General features: G+C 42.2%; 1 protein-coding gene across 1 annotated transcript in view; it reads left to right on the top strand.

Moving 5' to 3' along the window:
• The first annotated feature begins 141 nt into the window (after positions 1 to 141).
• UBE2O (ubiquitin conjugating enzyme E2 O) overlaps positions 142 to 15,001 on the top strand; it is a 92,826-nt gene continuing 77,966 nt past the window's right edge. Inside the window, exon 1 of the mRNA XM_073310945.2 lies at positions 142 to 559. Coding sequence (XP_073167046.1) covers positions 200 to 559 — 360 coding nt within the window. The 5' untranslated portion in view covers positions 142 to 199. The remainder of the gene's footprint in view (positions 560 to 15,001) is intronic.

Below are 15,001 nucleotides of genomic sequence, written 5' to 3'. Positions count from 1 at the left end.
TCCTCCCCCCTCCCTGCCCCCTCTCGCCGCATCCGGCTCCCCGGCGGGGGGCGGGGCCGGGCTGCCGGACCCCGCCCCCCGGGCAGTGACTGCGCCTCGGCCCGGGCGGCCTCCGCCTCCTCCTCCTCCCCCCTCCCTGCCCGCGCCGCTGCCGGCGGCCGCTCGCTCGCCAGCCCGCCCGCCCTGCTGCCCGAGCGCCATGGCGGACCAGCCCGCAGAGCCGGCCCCGGCCCCGGCGCCCGCCGCCCCGGCCCCGGCCCCGGCGCCCGCCGCCCCGGCCGGCGGCTCGCAGCGCCTGCTCTTCTCTCACGACCTGGTGTCGGGCCGCTACCGGGGCTCGGTGCGCTTCGGCCTGGTGCGCCTCATCCACGGCGAGGACTCCGACTCGGAGGAGGACGAGGGCGGCCGCGGCGCCGGGGCCGGCAGCTCGGGGGGCTCGGAGTGCGGGGGCCCCGGGGCCGGCGGGGCCGAGGAGAGCCGGGCCAGCCCCCTGCGTCGCGGCTACGTGCGGGTCCAGTGGTACCCGGAGGGCATCAAGCAGCACGTCAAGGAGACCAAGGTGAGCGGCTCCTCTGCGGCTCCCCTGCCTGGGCGAGGGGCTGCCGCGCCCCCCCCCCGGCTGGCCCGCGTGGAAACGGTGCAGCCCGGGGCCTGGCCCGGCAGGCCGCTCCCCGCGCGTGGGTGCGCTGCCACCCTGCCCGCCGCGGCCCGCTCGGGGGTCCCCGCTTCCCGGACCTCTGCGCCGGCTTCCCAGGGCTGTCGGTGGCAGGGAGATTTCCTCGCCACCATCATCGGCCCTGCCCTGGGCGGCTCCGTGGAGCTCCTCGGTCATGTGCGCCCCCCGGCCGCACAGGCATCCGCTCATGCAGGGGCGCTGGAACAGTGTGTACGGTCGGGGTGCTGAGAGCCCTGGAACCGAATTGTAACCCCTCTGTATGTGATGGAAACCACGTCGAGCCAGCAGGTGCGGCAGCACCCCTAGTTCCAGCTCCTGTGCGCTCCTGGCATTTGCCAATACAGTCTTTGCATAGCATACTCTGCCCAGGGACACCAGTGGTAACAACAAAGGGATTGTGACTTCCTAGGGGCAGGGGCCTTATCCACCAATTGTCACGCTCGCCTGTGGGGTTATGCAGATGGTAAGATACCAAGGGCACAGCTGTCTCTTAATGGGAAAACGTATCCTGCAATTATTCCTAGTATCAAGGGGCACTTTGGGATGGGATTGTTATTATTCCTTATTACTGTAATCTGTTCTCTCTTGTTGGAAGTTTCATTGGCCTCTTACGTATGCTAATTTTGTTGGGGTTGAAATATATTTCCCTTCTTTCAGGAGGCTTTAAAGGTAGTAATTAAATCTCCTTGCCTCTCTAACCTGGAGAGGATATGACTCTTACCTGCATCGAGGAGGTCAAAATATAGCTTACTCATTTGGATTTTGGTTTAATTTTAAAATAATCCTAAAAAGTCCAGAAAACTGGTAAAGGCCATTGTCTGTGAAGGTGAATTAAACAGTGCCCTGTAATAGATTCTCTGTTCTTTGGGGAGAAGTGGGTGCACTAGGTATTTTTTTAAAAACCTCAACATAGGGGAGTTAACTGCTAAGTATAATAGCTTTTAACGGTGAAAGATTTCAGTGTGACATAGTGGTGTACAGACATGAAGTGAATTAATAGATTTACACTTTTTTTTCTGAATTATTATTCCTATCAATCATGCACATGTTAATCTGTGACCTTGCATTATAGTTCAAAGGCTGCAAGGTGTGAGTGTTTGAGGTTTGGTTTGGAGTACTCCCACTTCCCAAAGTTAGTCTACTGCTGGGTTTTATGCACAGTGACTGATAATACATGGGAGACAAAAGAGAGAGAGGGCACTCTAACATAATACAAAGGGGCCTGGGATGAATGGGTGTCTCATAGAACCGAAGGCCTGTGCGAAACAGAAAGAGGCTGTATGCTATTTTATGGTGGTAAGTGAAGATATGAGTCTCTTAGCACAATCCTTTACCCGCCTCCTCAAAAATCATGCAACAGAAGTCTGTTGAAGAAAGCAATGCATTTGTAATTCAGTAGATATCACAACACTAATAAGTAGAACCAAATGTAGATTGTATTGTCACTAGGCATGTTGAATCTTGTTTAAAATATATGAAAAATGAATAAGATATATTCACAATATCTCTTTTTAAAAGAAAATCCAAAACCCTCATTTTGGATTTGTGGTCCTTAAGTGATAATGATTGCTTTTCAAATAAAATCTTCAGCCAAAATTTTTAAATTTGGTTCCTAAAGTTAACCTTTCAAATTCATTCAGAAGCTCCTAAAGCAGGGCTCTTGGAGTGTGTAAATATGGATTTAGGAGTCTAACATTAAGCTCTCAGATTTCAACATGTTATATTTTCAACAGATTTTATATTATATCACATTGCAATATGGAAAACACAGAAGTCCTGAATGTAACAGAATTCAAAGGAGACCACTTAAATGAGTAGCTCCTTTCCTTTCCCTTTTATAGTCATATAACTTCAGTTAGGGTGCAAGAAGCAGAAGTGCCTAAATTGTCCTGTTGACTTTCCATTTGAAAATCTGCCCCAATGACAAAATTGATGGGAACGTCAGGTACAAGATGGACTGAAATTTAATTTTAGTTAAAAACAGTATCTTTCAAAAACCTGAGGCCAATAGAAGTATAGCCATGAAATAATTTTTTTGCTACAAACAGCTTTTTAAATAATCTTCCCAGTATTTCTTCTGACTTAACCATTGCACTGTTAATAGGTGAGAACCGAAATGTGAAACTGACACATCAACTCTTTTTCGTTGTCTAAGATAAGAGATGCAGAATGTAAACGCCACATAATTGTGGTTGGGAGGAGAACATTAATTGCCATTTTAATAGTTTATGGTGTTAGTAACCAACTGTAGGCAAGGGTATCTATTTTTTAATACAACTTTGAGTCTGACTCTTGCAAAGGTACCTCTAGCTGTGAGATTGCAAATTTCACTTTCTTGGAAAGTATTTGACTTGATTACCTAAAGCCTGATAAAATTAAATCATGGATTTGTGATTAAAATTCTTTTCCACTCTCCTCCCAGTTCTTTTGAAAGCCTACTTTTCTTATTAGCTTATGCTCAAATAAACTCGTTAGTCTCTAAGGTGCCACAAGTACTCCTCATTCTTTTTACTTTTTCTTACTATTAGTCAGTTTTGCAATGGAGAGGGACTAGAGGTAGTCTCAAGGCTTAGAGTCAACAGACTGGATTCTTTTTTCCAGCTCTGCCATTGACCACTTACGACCATGAACGAGTCACTTGAGGCTTGTCTGCATGGAGTAGCCGTGAGCACTAGGGAGGTGTTTGAAACAGCACTACATAAAAGAAATGGGGTACCACAAGTACTCCTTTTCTTTTTGCGAATACAGACTAACACGGCTGCTACTCTGAAACACTACATAAAAGTGCACTAGGGAACTTTTAATGGGCAGTAGCAGGGGCCAAATGGTCGGATTAATGCACAGTGTGTTAATGTGCTTGAGAAATCATGCCCCCATAGTGCATTACCCTAGCATGTAGAAATGTTTTTGGTTTATGCCTCAGTGTCCTTATGTGGAAATGTGAACACTCCTCTACCTCACACAGGTGTTGTGAGGCTTAATTCATCGATGCGTGTAAAGCACTTTAAGATCTTTAGATAGGAGCTCTTTCAGCGTAAAATATTATTACTGGCAAGTGCATGCATTTAGCACCAAAGAGGGCCGAAATCCAGAAAAGGCTCTTGTAGCAACGTATAAGGATAGCAGAAAATAAATAACCACTAACTTCTTATGTAAATGTGGAAAGTTCCAATGCTTTTCTCTAAGCTACATAACCAGGCAACCTGAATTAGAAGCCTATCACCATTCCTAACTTGTCCTTCTAAAGCGATGTCATCCGGTTAAAAGTAAATCTTCCTAATACGTTAGGGAATGGACAGTGATAACAAGCTAATCTTTTCCATTCTTGATCCTAGCTAGCTTTTTGGCTTTCCTGTGCTTATATTTTGTGAGAGTAAATGTTGCAGACCAACGTTTGCTTGGATTTAAATGATTGCCTGTATTAATACAAAGTTTAATAAAATTATCCTCTTACAACAGAATGTAAATTTAGGACCTATGGTAATGGATGAAGACCCTTTGGCCCCACCATTGGAACAAGTACATTAAGCTTGCTTATTCCATATTTAGGAATCAAAATAAGTTTATTTTCCTAAATTGGTTCCATGAATAGTATCAGTAGCGAGGTTCTTCTCTGGTAGCATAGACTCTGGCATTCACTCCAGATTTTTATATTTTACCTCTTCATGCTCCTTTCAAACCTGCCTTCCTGTCCTCTGCACGTAATCTCAGACACTGAAACCATTTGAAAATCTTTATTGCTGAATAGCCCAAAAATCTGCTGTTTTGGGAGCGTGCATCTTATCTGTGTCCTGGCTTGTTCTTAAAATCCTAAATCTAAAACCCCTTTCTTAAAATCATGTAGCAAAACCTGAATTGCCTTCCTTGCTGATTTAAGATACACACGTACCGTCTTCGCATTGACTGGAATTCTTGCTCTGTGTATATTATATTTAATTTGCCATCCTACAGAGATGGAGCCATTGCTGACTGAATGTGTGTCTGAAAGTTGTGGCAGCCACTTTCCTAGCAAAAAGAACAGGAGTACTTGTGGCACCTTAGAGACTAACAAATGTACTTGAGCATAAGCTTTCGTAATTGTAAACACTTTGAACCCAGTCTAACTTTCATTTCAAGAGTTTCTCCCCCAATTTGCATTTAGGAAACGTAGTGAGCAAAAATGCATAAGTGTATTTAATGTTAATAGGTACTTTATGATCCATTTAAAAAATACTTTTCCCTTCTCTTATCTTTCATCCCAGAATCTCAAAACTTTTCACCCTCTGATCTTCACAAAGCCTGGTATTCCTGTTCTCTAGATGCAGAAAATGAGGCACAGTGGTTGAGTTCACAGGAGGTCAGATCTCCTGACTTCCAGTTCTATGCCCTAATCACTAGACAGTGCCTACTCCGTCAGTAGTAAAAGAGGCACACAACTGTCTTACTGCATCTACCTTCGTGCCAAGGGAGAAGGGTTAGTGCTGTTCTAGATTTTTTTTTTTTTTCCTCAAGTGACAGATACTATAGTGCTAGTTTGTTTTTTCAACTATCCCCCTCAGCATGACATACTGGCAATGGAAAAAAAAAATCCATTTCATTATTGCCTCGTAATAGCACTGGTACTGCATGTCCTTGCTGTGTAGGTCGGGAGTATGCAGATCAAGTTGCTTTGGCAAAAATGTTTGGGGATCCAGGACTGGAACAGCAGGGTCAAGGCACAGGGACAGAACTGTGTTGAAAGTTTGTGTTTTGGTGCTAGTGAAGGTAACGAGTTAGTACTGCAATTTGCTCTAAGTTTTTTGTTGTTGCTGCTGTTCCATCCAGAAAGCCTAACCAGCAAGCCTCTTCAGTGTTAATTCAGTGACTGATCAGCCTTGTTAATGTCAGATAACTTCTTGTTTTCTCTAGTTACTCCTGAAGTCTCATTGCAGATCCAGCTCTGCTTCCATCCCACACAGTTCTCCTGTTCCCTCCCACTATTTTTTACTATAATTGCTTGACCTCAAATGCTGAGTCATGAATATGAGGCAGGAAAACTTTTTTTTTTTAAAGAAATGAGTCTGATTTATTTCAAAACTTCTCTTTTTGTTTGGATTCTGTCCCTTAGTTATCTGTTTGATTTAAACTTTTAAACTACCATGGTTCCGTATTTGCACTGTGGGGAATAAAAGCTTCCTATTTAGTGAAGGTCTATGCTGTCGCTTCTCTTTATCCCTCTTGTAGCTGATATCAAACTTATCTTTTGAGACCCAAATACATAAGAATGGCCATACAGGTTCAGACTAATAGTCTATCCATCTAGCCCAGTATCCTGTCTTCCGACAGTGGCCGGTGCCAGATGCTTCAGAGGGAGTGAACCGAACAGGGCAACTTATCAAGCGATCCATCCCTGCAGGCTGGAATCTGTGCTTCTTACTGTAAATGAGTCAGTGGTAATGGTCTGGTCCTGTGAGGTTATGGGGTGCCATCAACTCCCATTAGCTTCAGTAGGAATTAAGGCTGCAGAGTATGGAACAGCCCTTGTGGGCTCTGTCCTAAATTCTGAGTAATGTGGCTAGTTGTAGAAAATGTACTTGCCATCCATTAGCAAGGGGCAACATGATGAGAAGGTGCCCAGTGATTCTTCTAGGCTAAATGTGCAACAACCCTCTTTTCTCTCCCCTTTCCTCCTTCCCCCACAGCATTCTGTGCTTTGCAGTTTTTCCAGCATTCTGTGCTTTGCAGTTTTTCTCTCCAGTCTAATTCAGATTATGCAGTATGGGTTAGTCAGGTGTTAATTGTAGCTAGAGAGTTTATATGTGATACATAACCATGATTGATGGATGAAAAATTAAGAGCCTGCAAAACCTTCCATCTGCAAAGGCAGCCAGCATGTTTTTTCTGTTTAGAAATTCATAGATGTAGAGTATTTAGCTTTTAACAGGTAAAGATGGATGGTTCTGGGTCACATAAGTATGATTTCTTGTCAGGCACCATGAATAAATGCTGATCGCTGTGCGGAATTGTAGTTTTGATGTGGTACGCAAATGTAATACCCTAAACCATTAATACTGGTTTTTATTGAGCAGGGGAAGCTGTATCTAACTCTCTCTTGCCTCTGACATTTCAGTTGGTCTCTCTGGGGATTTCGTAGGAACCACCTCACATTCACAGCAGTTAGAGAAGGCTTACTGGAATTTTTGCAGTTCTGGGAAAAATTGATTCACTTTAGTGGATAACCTGTTCCAACCCTCTGAATATCCACTGCAAAGTTATTTGCACTTGACTTGATTGTCCATTTTGCTCTGCAGGTTGAGGACTTTGATTCATATGACTCTGGTTATATAGACAAAAGGTATGTCTACACTATGGAGACTATGGCTGTATCTACGCTACAGCATAGCCATGTCCGCATAACTAGGCGGGCATAACCCCATAGTGTAGACGCAATTTCTCTGACAGAAGGGTTTTTTCTGTGGTGTAGGAACATCACATCCCCTAATGAAGTTAGCTATGTCGACAGATGCCCTCTTCAATAGCTGCTGTGGTCATGGCTGTGTGGTCAGGGGTGTAGTTTTTTTGACTGATGTAGCTATGCTGATAAAACTTTTCAATGTAGACCAGGCCTCAGGGATCATCACAAGTCATTTATAATAAAAATGAAACGTTGTGTAGCCTGCAATATCAAAACCACTTAAATAACAGAAAGAAAAGGAGTACTTGTGGCACCTTAGAGACTAACCAATTTATGTGAGCATGAGCATCTCTGTGTGTATATAATGTCTGCTGCAGTTTCCACGGTATGCATCCGATGAAGTGAGCTGTAGCTCACGAAAGCTCATGCTCAAATAAATTGGTTAGTCTCTAAGGTGCCACAAGTACTCCTTTTCTTTTTGCGAATACAGACTAACACGGCTGTTACTCTGAAACTTAAATAACAGCTAGCACTTATTTTGAGACATTAAGGATAGGAAAATAATATAGTATGAAGTGCATGGAAGTGATGGAATTATAGGCAAACCAAGAAATCCATGCTTAATTATGCAAACTGAATCCATTTTTATTTTTAATATTCATAAAATCTTTCATCAGGGAAATGCATTGAAATGCAGCATCTCTTTTCTAGTGTTGATTCTGCAGCAAATCAGCTGCATTCACCATGACCTACAGTTAACTGAAAAATAATAACCATTTGTTAAGTTCCCATAACTATTAAAAATAAAAAATAACTTAAACATTTGTTAAATGTCCAATGAGAAAAGAGAATGAAAATCCAGTCCAGCATTAAAGTACTTGCCTACGTGAGTGAGACTGTTGCTGCAACCCTCATAAGAAATCCTCCTTCATTTACATTATGCAAGTCAGAGAGCAGACAAACAGTTTAAAGCAGCTCTGAAAATTTAATTTTGTCATCTCTCCTGGAAGAATCTGCATTGAATTCAAACAGAATTTTTCTGACAGATGCTTTTGAGGACAAGATTTCACTTGTTTTCCTCCCCCTTCACCACCTTTCCATATCCCTCCCTCAGATCCCCCTTCTCGTCAAAGAAAAGAGACATAATTTTAATGTTTGGTGTCTGTGTTGGCGCTAGGAGCAATGTTAATAACTGACATTTGCAAAGCTAAAAGCCTCATCCCACTTGACTGTTTAATTACTTGAGGGATTTAAAAGGCTCTGAAGGTTGATAACACCTTCCTTAAATGCTGGCTAGGAAGAACCTGCTTCATTGTTTCCACTCTGCCTGTTCCCTCCCCAGCATGTGCTTCTTTTTTCTTAAAATGGAACATAATCAAAACAACATTCTTCTCTGAAATCTTTGAACCTACTATTACAGGACACACTTCCAGTTTCTAGAACTGAAAGACACAAGAGTATTTTTTTCAGTTTTGCTTTGTGCATTTGACAGAATTTGAATGTATAATTCAGTTTTGCTGTTTCTCCAGTACAGTTGTTCTCCCACTTGTGGACGTCTGTCTTTAACATAGTCATAAAGCGGGAAGAAAAACACTTTTAAAAATAGTATTATGTGATTCTGAAACCACAATAATTGTTAGGAGGCTCCTTTTAAAAATAAAAAAAAAAAAATTCAAGTTGACAGAGTTTAAATAGCAAATAAATGTAAATTTAAATAAATACTTTAAAAATCCTACAGGCCTAGTTTGATGGTGTCAGGTTTGCAAATTAATCCCATCACCATTTCACCTACATGTACGTTCGCAGCTTTTTGCCTGGACGTTTGCTCATATTTATCAGGGACTTCATTCTTTGACAAGTCAAGCTATTACAGCAGTTTTAAAAGGGACTCTATCAACTTGAATTTTGTGAAATTGACTCCAGAAAAAGTCACTTCCCCATATTTCACTCCTTTAAATATTGTTGTCCTTTTAAAATTCCATCTTTTTTGAGATGTGTAAGGGGTTTTTCTGCTCTCCTGTTGATGGTTATAACTAGGGCCATACCAAATTCATGATCCATTTTGGTCAATGTCACTGTTATAGGACTTTAAAAATCATAAATTTCATGATTTCAGATATTTAAATCAGCAATTTCATGGTGTTGTAACTATAGGGGTCCTGACCCAACTCTGAAGGCAGGAGCACAGAAGTAAGGGTGGCATTATATGGTATTGCCACCTTTACTTTTGTGCTGCTGCTGGCAGGGCGCTGCCTCCAGAACTGGGTGCCTGGCCAGTAGCTGCAGCTCTCCAACCACTCTGCTCTGAAGGCAGCACAGAAGTAAGGGTGGCAATACCACGACCCTCCTACAGTAACCTTCCAACCCCTCCCCCCATGACCCTCCTTTGGGTCAGGACCCCCAGTTTGAGAAATGCTGGTCTCCCCTATGAAATCTGTATAGTATAGTGTAAAAGTACAAAAAAGACCAGATTTCATGGTCCATGATGCGTTTTTCACTGCCGTGAATTTGGTGGGGCCCTAGTTATAATGGTATTCTCAGAAAGAAAGAAGCTGACTATTTAGGGGATACATCGAAATTGACTATAAAGAAAGCACTGTCAAATGCACCAAATAAACTGAAAAAATAAGGTTTGTTTCTGCTAACTTCTTTCAGCTATAGTGATCTTGGCGGTTACGGATAACTATAGTAGGTACAGGTTTCGGAGGGATAGCCATGTTAGTCTGTATCAGCAAAAAAAAACGAGGAGTCCTTGTAGCACCTTAGAGACTAACAAATTTATTTGGGCGTAAGCTTTCATGGGCTATAACCCACTTCATCAGATGCATGGAGTGAAAAATACAGTAGGCAGGCATATTCTACAGCATGTGAAAAGATGGGAGTTGCCTTACCCAGTGGGGGGTCCAGTTCTAACGAGGCCAGTTCAATCATGGTGGATGTAGCCCATTCCCAACAGTTGACAAGAAGGGGTGAATATCAACAGAGGGGAAAATTACTTTTTGTAGAGACCCAGCCACTCCCAGTCTTTATTCAGGCCTAGTTTGATGTTGTCAGGTTTGGAAATTAATTCCACTTCTGCAGTTCCTCGCTGAAGTCTGTTTTTGAAGTTTTTTTTGTTGAAGAATGGCCACTGCTAAGTCAGTTATTGAGTGTCCAAAGAGATTGAAGTGCTCTCCTACTGGTTTATGAATGTTACAATTCTTGATGTCTGATTTGTGTCCATTTATTCTTTTGTGTAGTGACTGTCCGATTTGGCCAATACACATAGCAGAGGGGCGTTGGTGGCACATGATGGCATATACAACATTTTCAGAAAAATGTGATTCTTCTTCCCTCCCCCCCCCCCGAGATTGTCAGGTTTCTCTTGAAAGGATTAATGCAATTAAACCCTAAGTGCTTTATAAACTTTACATGCAAGGATCACTGCAGCTACCTCTTGGGTAAAGTTGTTTAACAACAATTCTCCAACAGTTCAGGGAAAGAAGTGACAAATAATACCTGATTTAACATGAAACTGTGAAGGGGGATTTCTCCTATGCTGCATGTAATTACCCTAGTCAGAAAGTAGGATACCAGTTGGAAGTTAAAAACTGAGTGAAAATTTGTTCAAGTACAGCAGTGCTGAAATTTTCACATGGTGACTCTGAAAGTCCCTGTGACAGCCATGAGGCACAACCAGGATGCGACTGTGCCTCTTCAGTATTGTAGTACAGGAATCTAACGTCCTTGGTGTGTCTGTGGTTACCTTCATTCCTGAATTGAATGCAGAGTCAGAACTGGTTTCTGGGTTTGCTTTCCCCCTCTTAGGTTGTCTTGGATCTTCCTTCAGAACCCAGCTGTGCATTGAAACGAATAGGCCATAAAGCTATAATAATAACAAAGTTACAGTGTGTTGGCTATGTCTGTACTGCAGTGAAAGCTGTGCTGAGCCTTGTCTCCAGACTGCAGAGTTACGGGCTCATTGCTTTAAGACGTTGCTCAAGCTCCACAGAGAATCTGACAAAGTGAAACTCTCTTTGAAAGTTTAACCACTGGATGAAAATCTTCTCTATAAAAAATACTGGAAGAGACACCTCTGTAACTCCTACAAATCCATTTTGGACACTGACAAACCAGTTTGTAGCGGGGAAGAATGTAGAAATTTCTTTTGTTATGTGCAGTTTAGCTACTCTAAAGGAGATATGCTGGGTAAGCATTGAATTCAATATTTTTTCCCCTTTCACAGGATAGCCATTCTTACAAATAGGAAGGTTAAAAGCACAAGGCCAAGGCAGTCAGATTTTAAAAATAATAAAAATCTGTTAAAACTACAGATTTTTTTCCAAAGAAATCATCCATTTCATGTCTAATTTGTTTTCACTGTGGGTGCACATAGGTAAGTGTACATACATACTATTAACTTTCAAAAAGAAAAGGAGTACTTGTGGCACCTTAGAGACTAACCAATTTATTTGAGCATAAGCTTTCGTGAGCTTCGTAAATTGGTTAGTCTCTAAGGTGCCACAAGTACTCCTTTTCTTTTTGTGAATACAGACTAACCCGGCTGTTACTCTGAAACTATTAACTTTAAATACCTTAAGAGTATTCCTGTGTTCAGCATTATTGGCATCCTCTAGTGAAAGGAGTAATAACCTGTTGGAATGGGGACATTTATTGGCTAGTAAGCCACTTGAGGCAGTGAGCTCATCTCCTTCTGTGTCTTATACAAGGCCAGGCATTGGCATTTAATAACAAATGAATAATTAGAAATGAAATCAAATACTGCTTTGGACTCTGTATACCTTTCTTTATAGGACCTGCAGACTTTTATGAGGTTTTTGCCCTTTATGTGTCTAGTTTCCAGCACTTGTGTAACCCCAAATTAATTATGTGTAGGTGTATTTGGGGACAGATAAACACAAAGCTGAAAAGCTCATTTGTCTTGTGTATTTTTCAGCATTTGGCCAAGACTTTCAAAATTGGGTGCCTAAGGTTAGGCTCCTAAACAAGTGGCCCAGTTTTTGAAGGTTTTGAGCGTCCACCCACCCTTTGGGATCACAGGGAGCTGCTGGGTGCTGAGCCCTTTTGAAAATTGTGCTATTTATTTAGGGTCTTAAATGTGGATTTAGTCCCAATTTTAGGCCTCCATCTCTAAAAACCATGGCCTTTGTTTTCTTTGTCACAGTTCTGGGTGCCACTGCCCAGTATGAAATGGCCGAACACAGTATGAAAGCAACCAGAGACATGAAGATCAGGAACTGTGGGAAAGCTGGGGAGGGGAAGGGAGTAAACAGTATCACACTAAACCTGTTCAGTCTGAGCTTCTCTCCCCCCCCCCCCCCCCGTAGTAAATTTTAAAGGGAAAACTCTCTTCAGTTTGCATTTGCAATGCTATCATTCACAGCCTCCGTTCATGTCTCTTTTCTGAGATGAACAGAAACCAAATGGCTCTGGCATTGCTCCATTAAGCAGCAGCTATTTTATACCATAAAAATTGCACCGCTTGCAGTTCCTTATTCAGCACACATCAAACACTGCTTCGGTGATAAGTTCTTATCGTTGCTTGTGATGTTGATGCGCCTTTTGTGAAGGACAGGGCTCTGACTGGTAAGGAGGCTAGATAGGGAGAAGCAAAGACCAGGAGGGAAGAGGGCTAATTAATCGCCAGGTAAAAAAGAAGGCGTCAACTCTGTTCTTTAGATTGTAGCAGGGGATTTTCTACTGGCTTAGTTCATCATTTTTATTAAAAGTAACTGGGCAGGATTTCCATCGCATTCAGTGGAAGATGAAGCTTCTACTTAGAGTAAAATACATTCGTGCTAGAGGGGCTGGAATTAGTTCCATCATGACTTTTTTTTAACCTACTTTTCAAGACACTATTATAATTTTCTTGAGAATGAAAGAAGATTATATGTACAAATCATTTTTGTTTTAAGAAATAGGGTTCTGTTTCTCTGCTGATAATGATAACTTAACACTTACATTGCACTTTTAATCTTCAAAGCATTTTCCAAACATTAATATCGCAGGACCTCTGTGGCCATTTCTCCATTTGGGAAACATGACAGAAATTTCCCAGCATTGCTCATGCTACTTCTGTCAGGTGGTATTAGTGATATTGGGAGCCCTAATGAAGGTGGGCTGCTGTTGTGTTAAGTACTCTGTTCATTAGACCTGCTCTAAGCAGGTTAGACAGCATGTGAATAAAAACACCTGCAAAGCTGCACCTGAGCGTATTCATTTTAGGAAACTTTTTGAAAATCTTCAGTGCAGACACAGCCAGAGACTTCTGTTCTGGACATATTATCCCTCCTCATGACTTTCATATCACATTGGATCACATGCTATGTAGGTGCAGCATGTTGCCACTATACAATTACAATCTACATTCAGGTTTTAGGGATTATCCCTACTGATTCTGGAGCTTAGATCACCTTTGCAAAGGTCTGTTCGTTTGCTGTGATGAGTAACTTTTTAAGGCTAGCAAGTAAACTCTCATGATGATTGGTAATGGGAAAAATGCTAGAGAATAGGCAAGGATGCTTTTTTGTAATCTAGAAAACTTCTATGACAATTTTGGAAGGCTGTCTCAAACATTTTGTATTAGAAATGTGTTCAATAATCTGTAATAGGCCATTAACTTCTGGAATGATGTTTAATACCTTCAAGGTGTTTTATAGAATCCAAGAGGTATTAATAATCTATCTTAGTCACTGGTTAAATGAACTGATGATAGAGCTTAACCCTGAGTGGAAGTGTGGTGAAGCACAAGTATAACTATCCTACCTGTGATGACTTCTCTGACCGGAATGGACACTATTATTTTTCTTCATTCTGCTAAGGTCCACAGATCTGTTACAATGGGTTCTTCAGCTTGCTTGCCACGTAAGGGCAGAATCAAACCTGTCAGTCATGAGCAGCAGGGGAATGCCCCACCCTCCTGACTTCCTGGTCTTCTCCTCCCCCAGCAGCTCTGTCCATCTCCCCAGCTTCAGGCAGCTCAGCCAGAGCTTTTTTAAAAGGAAAGGTCAACATTTTATTTTAAATAGCCAACGTAACATTTTGCTGCCTCATTTATCTGTCCAATTTCCAGCGGTGTCCAGGACTGTTTGCCTTTTAGGGAGATTGTCCTCTCATCCCTCCTTCCCCTTCTGTTTTTGAAGTTGGGAGCTTTCTCTGAGATCCAGTATTGTACTCAGGACAGAGTAGTCATGTCTTCTGTACTGAGATCGGCCATGTAGCCATCGTCTATAAATTCACTAAATTCGAAATTTGGGTCCTTACTTTGAGTAATGATGTGCACAGATGCAGCCCACCCTGGAGACAAATGGATCATCCAGAATAAAGAGGGAAATTGACATCCAAAGATTTGGGGTTGGTTTGTTCGGGGGGGGGGGGGAGATTTCCCATGATTTGTAATAAGAGAAATCGTTGTGCTTTTTTTTCCTCAATGTATATTTAACACACATTCTATAGTTAGGGAAAGTAGATTTGAATGGTCCTGGCTGTGGAAATTATCTCAACTGGGAGAAACTTCAGGGGACAGGGCATTCCCCTGCTGCCAGTGGCTCGCAGGTCTAGGTCTGGTTCTGGCCCTGAGCTGCAAGCTGGCTGAAGTATCCATTGCAATGGATCTGTGGACCTTTATTGCTCAAAGAAGGGAAATTTTCAGGTAAGCTTAGATGAAATTTTCTTATTCCGAACCATAGTTTGTAGCCTTGTTTGGCAAGCATTCTTCAAAAGGGGGGACGGGGGGGACCCTGTCCATACTGCTCAGAGAAACTACTAGAACTGTACTTGACTAGCAAAAACAGTGGTTTTTAAAGGGATGTTGTCAGATTGCTTTTTAGGTATTATCGAATGTTGGACCCAAATCAATCTGCTTTCTCTCATACCTTCCCAATACTCAGTGGTGGTTGTGTGAGGTGCTGGAGTATTGATAGAGGATTGTAGTAGGTGAAGTGGGAATTCTG

The sequence above is a fragment of the Lepidochelys kempii genome, chromosome 14 (assembly GCF_965140285.1).
Source record: "Lepidochelys kempii isolate rLepKem1 chromosome 14, rLepKem1.hap1, whole genome shotgun sequence".
Taxonomy (NCBI): Eukaryota; Metazoa; Chordata; order Testudines; family Cheloniidae; genus Lepidochelys; species Lepidochelys kempii.
Note: the sequence above shows the minus strand (reverse complement) of the source record. Positions and strands in the feature narration are given on the sequence as shown.